This window comes from Lepisma saccharinum, chromosome 9 (assembly GCF_977018435.1).
Source record: "Lepisma saccharinum chromosome 9, izLepSacc3.1, whole genome shotgun sequence".
Taxonomy (NCBI): domain Eukaryota; kingdom Metazoa; phylum Arthropoda; class Insecta; order Zygentoma; family Lepismatidae; genus Lepisma; species Lepisma saccharinum.
The window spans coordinates 9501490-9508652 of NC_139237.1; the positions used below are offsets into that span (position 1 = coordinate 9501490).

Consider the following 7163-nt stretch of genomic DNA (forward strand, 5'->3'; position numbering starts at 1 on the left):
GTTATCGATATATGGTATTTTTCAGCAACCTATGTTCAAGAACCGCCAAGGAGATACTGCAGGATCACATCAGAGAATGCCTGCAGCATCAACCATCCAGGTGTGTGTTCTCTGGTGGTTCTCATTTCTTCAGAAAGTACAAGTCCTAGCTGGAGGTACCCGTTGTCATCGTTGCGGACTTCGTGGCATTCTTGAAGCCCATGGCGATCTGCGACCCTGATCCGGCAAAGTCATCAACTACTGCCTACCACGAGCACATACCTTGCAGTTTCGCATACTACGTGCACTGGATAGCAGGAGCGGACGAAGAGAGCAAGGAACCGATTCTTTACCGAGGACCCGAGGCTGGAAAACGCTTCCTGGAATTCCTAGTCAAGGAAGTGGAGGAATGGGGTGATATTTTGTTCAGGACTAAACCCATGAATTATCTTACCGAAGACGAAGAATTGAGGTTTGTTTGTGCAACACATTGTCCAAATTGCGGGACCAAATTTGATGGTTGTGTGATAAAAGTGACACACCACAATCACGTAACGGGTAAGTACATCAGTCCGTTATGCTATAGATGCAATTTGGAGCTTCAAACTGCCAAGTTTGTGCCGGTATTTTTCCACGGCCTCAGCAATTTTGATCTTCACCATTTCGTCAAAGAGCTGGGCTATGACAAAAAATCCATCCGTGTGATTGCCGAGACCGACGAGAAATACATTACTATCAGCAAGTGGGTGAAAATTCCACCAGGCTATCATGGTAAGATGAGCAAAATGTTCCCCTGCGACGATGAGTGCACGTTGTGCTCTGCTGGCAAGAAGCCAAAATACAGAAGAATTGAACTTAGGTTCATCGATTCTTACCGCTTTCTCCAGGCTAGCCTCGAAAAATGCGTCGCCATGTTAGACATGCCGGAAGTTACCAGAGATCATTTCCCAGATGTGTCCTTGGACGCTATTCGAAGGAAAGGAATGTACCCACATGAGTACGTCGACGGGCCCGAAAAGTTCGACGAGACGGGTCTTCCGTCGAAAGACGCTTTTAATTCAACCTTGAAGGACTCCGTGTGTTCCGACGAAGAATATGCGGACGCCAAACGTATGTGGAACGAGTTTCGATGCTGCTCGCTGGGTGATTTCCACGATCGATACTTCAAGCTGGACGTGCTTCTCCTATTCGACGTGCTCCAAGCGTTTCGTCAAACCGCTATTCGTGATTACAAAGTCGACCCTGCGCACTTCGTGAGTCTTCCGGGATTCACCTGGAATGCCATGTTGTATTCCAGTAGCATTCGATTGCAACTTTTCGCGGAAGATCAATGCGACATGCAGCTTTTCATCGAGAAATGTATCAGGGGCGGCATCGTGCAATGTTGTTTAAGACATGCGAAAGCAAACAACAAGTACATGGGAGACGAGTACGATCCCAATCAGGAGTCCAGCTACATAATATACTTGGACGCCAACAACCTGTATAGTTATGCGATGACGCAGAAGCTGCCACAGTCTAATTTCGAGTGGTCGGACATCACCGAAGAAGGACTGAAACATCTTCTTCAAGAGAATAATTTTGAAGGATCGACAGGATACTTCGCGGATGTAGACTTGGAGTATCCTTCAGAATTGCACCAGCTCCATTCGGATTTTCCTCTAGCGCCTGAGATAAAATGTCCTCCTCGCTCCAATCAACCAAAACTACTTCTGACGTTGGAGAGGAAGGATCATTACGTAGTGCACTGCAAACTGCTGAAATTCTATCTCCAGCAGGGTCTTGTTTTAACAAAAGTGCACAGAATTTTGAAATTCACGCAGGGCAAATGGTTGGAACCCTATATCAACATGAACACCCAGAAGCGGCAGGTGGCGACATCTGACCTGGATAAGGATATGTATAAACTGATGAACTACGCCATCTACGGAAAAACAATGGAGAATGTAAGGAAATACAAGGACGTGAATATAGTTTCGGACGAAAAAAAAATGCATGAAGTGGGTTGCCAACCCACGCTTCAAGAGCAGGAAAATTTTCAACGAGAACCTGACGTTGCTTCATCTTGACAAATCCTGCATTACGTTCAACAAACCGACGTACGTGAGGACTGCAATTCTCGAACTGTCGAAACTGCAAATGTACGAGTTCTACTACAACATCATGAAGTCACGATACAAAAATCAAATCCAGATCGCTTACATGGATACGGACAGCACGTTTATGTGATGAAGGAAGATCCGTATAGGGGCATGGTAACCGAATTGAAGGAACATTTCGACACTTCGGGCTATCCACAGCCGAACCCCTACAACATTTTGCCAAGAAACAAGAAAGTTCCCGGATTGATGAAGGACGAAATCAACGGTGAAGATCATCAGAGAGTTTGTGGGACTCAGGGTTAAATCGTATTGTATCAGAACGACCGTTGCCACCATCAAGAAGTCCAAGGGAGTTGGGAAAAGCACTGTTCAGGGGAAGTTAAAAGTCGAGGATTACATCGAATTCCTAAAGAAGAAACTCCCCATCCTGTGGGAAGAGAGGAGGTTCCAGAGCATAGACCATGATATGAAGACCGTGAAACTGAACAAAGTGGCGTTGGATGCAGAGGACGACAAGAGAAAAGATTTGAACTGCGGTATTCACACCGTTCCATGGGGCTATTCACCAATCTGAGAGAAGTCCAAATCATGCAATATCTGTTATTAGGCTAATCCTGTATATAACGAATCCACTTCGCACGCACACACACGCTTCTGTATTAAATTGGACGCATACACACAAAATACTTTTTCATTCACTTCATTTCCGGCATCCATCTATTTTTTTTTTTTTCTGAAATAAACAGAAGTCTCTTTCCTATCATATCACCAAAACCTTTTCTCTCCATTTATTATTCTTTTCTACACTATCCCAATGTTGGTCTTGGGGTGGCACAGAGAGAAAAGAAGGCAGCAGCTGAAGCAGAATACTGTTCACGGATAGCAGTAAGTAAATAAACAGACATAATAAAATAGGAGTTCTTCGCAATGCGTCCGAAAGGAGTGGCTTATCAAATCCCTTACTCGGAACTCAAAAAGGTTTCGGGCATCGATTCTATACTCACGAAGAAGCAATGCGAGAAGAAAAACAAATGTTTAAAGAAGGGGCACGGGATGAAGCTCCTTCTCAGCAGGCCACAGCTAAGCAAGTTGCAAAAGTCTAGGTCAAGAAAGCAGGGAGGTTTCATTTTCAGCATTCCCGCGATCCTCGCTGCTCTCGGAGCAGTGGGAAGTCTCCCAGGTGGCAGTGCCACGATCGCGAAAACCGTGATCGATGCCAAGAAGAATACAAAAGAGCTCGAAGAGCAAAAAAGACACAACCTCGCCGTGGAAAGTAAGATGAGCGCCATTGGTTCCGGATTGAAGAGAAGAAGAACAAAGAAACAAACCACCGCAGCAGCGTTGAAGAAATTCAACCCTTTCAAACGAAGATATTGAGTCTCTAGCCGAATTGTTCAACGTTATAAACTTCAGAGGTGTGTTCATGTCCGATACATTGCCTGCTAACGGACCCCGAAGTGGCGGCGAAAGCGGAGTGGTCAATTTGGATATTTCTCTCAACCCGGGAACCCACTGGGTATGTTATTGGATTGCCGAGGATGGAAGCGCTTTCGTTTTTGATTCTTTCGGTGGCGTTCCACTTCTCGCGCTTGCGAACTACCTGAAATCGACGTCCGAAATATTTTACAACGACGAAAGGATGCAGGGCTTCGACGAAGTGGTCTGCGGTCATCTCTGCGTCGTAATGCTGGTCATTCTTTCGCAACTAACCGGCAGCAGCGACTCGACGTCGTTGGAAATGTTTCAGAGAACAACGGATTTGATAAAACAATAGTGATCAAAGAAAAATTCTAGTCCTGCATTTTTTCAGCGAGACTTCAATCCTCAAACTGAAACTGCATTACGATGTAATCAGGAGCACTCTGCAACAAGAGCCGTTGGGCCTCGTGACTTTCTACAGCATGTACTTGATTCGCAACGTCACAGAATACAACAACACCCTCCATGTGGGAAGCAAGAAGATCACCGTTTCGCCTGGACAATATAACCTGACTACGCTGCAAGCCCAATTGCCTTCGAACGTCATCCTGTCCGAGAGTTCGGTCACTCATCGCGTGGAGATTACGTCCGCCACAGAAGAAATAAACCTCGGATCCATCGGGGAGCTCTTGGGTTTCCCTAACGACAGCAGGTTGACGCCGGGGATAAAGCACGTCGGGTCCTCTATTCCCAAATTCCTGTCCATAGAAACTTTGAACGCACATTGCAACCTGGCTCAGGGCATGGTTGTATCGACGGACGCAAATCGGGACCAAACACACAAAGAAACCTGTATAATTGCGACGTTCAAGCCCAATTCGGAATTCCTGGAGCCGATTCTTTACAAACCAGCCAAACCGATCTTTTTTCCCATCCAGCACAACAAGTTCAGTGAAGTAGAACTGACTATAACGAACGAGAAAGGTGAATTGGTGGATTTCGCCGGAGCCACGAGCACGGCCGTACTGGCTATCTTGTAAATAAAATAGACGGTTAATCGAAAGCGCACGATGGATCACGTAGAAAGTTACGAACTGCAGTCCTTCCCTCCCAACAGAAGGACGTTTGGCAACATCAACGAACCGAACAAGGACATCGAATTTGATGTGGACGTTGGTGACGGTTTGTGCATCCTCATCGCGCTGACTTCTACATCAGATTCGAAATTGCCACCAGGGACGAAAATGCAGATTACCCTGCAGGAGCCAACATCAGGCTGATAGACAATTTCGTCCCTCACCTCTTCTCCCAGGTGGAAGTGAGAAAGCATGGCACAGTCATCGACAGGATAGATAACCCCGGACTAACTTCGACCATGACGCTCTCGAAGCCAGAGAGTTCGTACTACAAAGCGACGGGTTTCGAAACCGACAGCAAATTACCCGGGAAACTCAGCACCGTGCTATTCCCTCTGCGACTCCTCTATGGATTCTTCTCCGACTACAAGGAAATCATGTGGAAGGGTGATCTGAGGATCACTTTCAAGAGAGCGTCCAACGAAAACAACTTGTTTCTGCGATGGAAATCCGCGACGGCTGGGGGCGCCGTGGACGATGCAAGCCTCCCGTCCGAGGGTAAGTGCGTGATAAAATCCATGGAACTTCGCATGCCGATCATCGAATACGAAGCTAACCACGCCACGAAGATCAAAGCAGAAATCCTGAAGAACCCGAACATCCCGCTCGAGTTTCAGATGTACCAATTCTTGCAGACGACGGTGTCCGGGCGATACTTCGAGTTCGACGTGACGACACAGTTCAACAGCATCCAGTACGACATGCCCGACTTCGTGGTGGTTGTGTTTCAAACCGGTCGCGACGGCAGTCAGAATGCGGATTTGAGTATGTTCGACTACTGCAAAGTTAGGAACATTTACCTTAAGAACGGACGTAACGAGATTTTCTCCAGAGAGAACTACAACCTCGCGGAAGATGACTACCTGAAGCTGTACGAAGCTTACACAGCGTTCAAGAGGATCACCATGGAAGGATCTACTGACATGTACAACACGCCAGCGGAGTTTATCCAGAAACGTCCGATGTACGTGATCAACACATCGAAACGCAAGCAGGTGGTGATCAGCGATCGCACGACCATCAAGGTTGTCGTGGATTTCCAAGAGGTGATCCCAGACAATAGAGTATGCAGCGTGATCCTGATTGCAGGGAAAAACTTTGTTTACAATGTAAAGAACGAGAGAATCATTGAACAGTTTTGATATGTTTTATTGAAATGAAATAAATACAAATTTGTTACAAACCCCAACCGAGTTTTGTTTTCGTGTGCATTGCCATTGTCGTTCCTAGAGCGGCCAGTCTTTCACCTATGACGGCGTCTCTGCTCACTACCCTCCGCAAAGCCTGGTGTTCCAACTGCATGTCGGCATCGTGCCTTGCTGCGAGATCCCTGTTGTCCCGGTACGCAATATCATTGTCTTTGCAGGCAGCGTCCAAGGGATTAACACTCGGATCACCGCGATCCAGTCGCGCGTCCAATTTAGTACCGGGACCGCAGTATTGGCAGCCGGGAATATGCATCTCGAAAGGTAATTTATTGATGATGTCGTTGATGAGCCCCTTCCCTTCCGCCAGCTTCCAGAATCGCGGGGGCAAGATGTTGATGATGTTCATCAGATACCCGATGCCTTTCGGTTCGTTGACGATGAAGCGGGTTAGTTTGGAAACAATCATGTCCACGATGCCAACCTTTTCGTAGTGAAAGTTTCGGTTTCCGGCACTTTCTTCTCCGGCGATGACCAGCAGCCGGTCCACGAGTTTACGAACGTCGTCCAGCCACACGAATTCCAAGGGCAAATTGGAGTAGCGCTTGATACCGCTGCCGGTAGGCAGGCGAGTGGTGACTGGTTGCTGCTTGATTTCGTTCCAAAACGGTTTGATGATGTCCCTGTACTTCTCGCTCCTACTAGACTTGACCCTGTTCTGTGATGGGTAGTTGTTCTGATACAAAGCATCGGTCATCTTGAGAATTTCCTTGTAATTGTCGTAATCCTCTTCGCAATACACGTTGGCGTCGGGGCGTTTTCTAGTGATCAGTTCCCATAGTCCCGGCGTGCCTGCGTACTTCTTGAAGAAACTTCTGCGTCCCGCTCGGCTCTCATTGTAGATGATGATATCGTCCTTGTCGAACGTGACGTGCCAACTGCCTATCTTCCACACGACGCTCCCGGAAGGGTCGGGTGATGGATACAAACCGAAAACTTCGTCTCTGTCATCGCCTTTGGTGCTGAGATATTTGGCTGCGGTCGGTCCTAATTGTATTCCCTCGACGGAAGACGAACTGCTGCTGTTGCTGGGCGACGGAAACCTAGTGGGAAGCGACGGCAGTTGGAAGTGTTGGAGAGTTGTGGTGGGTGAAGGAGGAGTGGGAGGATAGTCCGTAATGTTGCGAACTGCCACCGGCACCAACTCTGTGATCAAGTCCTTGTTACGTTCGCCAACATCTTTGATTTCTTTGCTCAGGTCACCGATCGCATCGATGAGCGGTTGCTCCTGTCGCTTCTTCAGCTCATAATATCCACGACTCTCTTCCTTCCACCCTTTGAATCGTTTAGCAAGGTACTCGGTCAACTTGATGTTTTCTTCG

General features: G+C 47.4%; 1 protein-coding gene across 1 annotated transcript; it reads left to right on the top strand.

The window, feature by feature from the left end:
• The first annotated feature begins 200 nt into the window (after positions 1 to 200).
• On the top strand, positions 201 to 2048 carry LOC145992328 (uncharacterized). Its single transcript, XM_083128711.1, has one exon. The coding sequence runs from the start codon at positions 201 to 203 to the stop codon at positions 2046 to 2048; it is 1848 nt and encodes a 615-aa protein (XP_082984837.1).
• The last annotated feature ends 5115 nt before the right edge of the window (positions 2049 to 7163 follow it).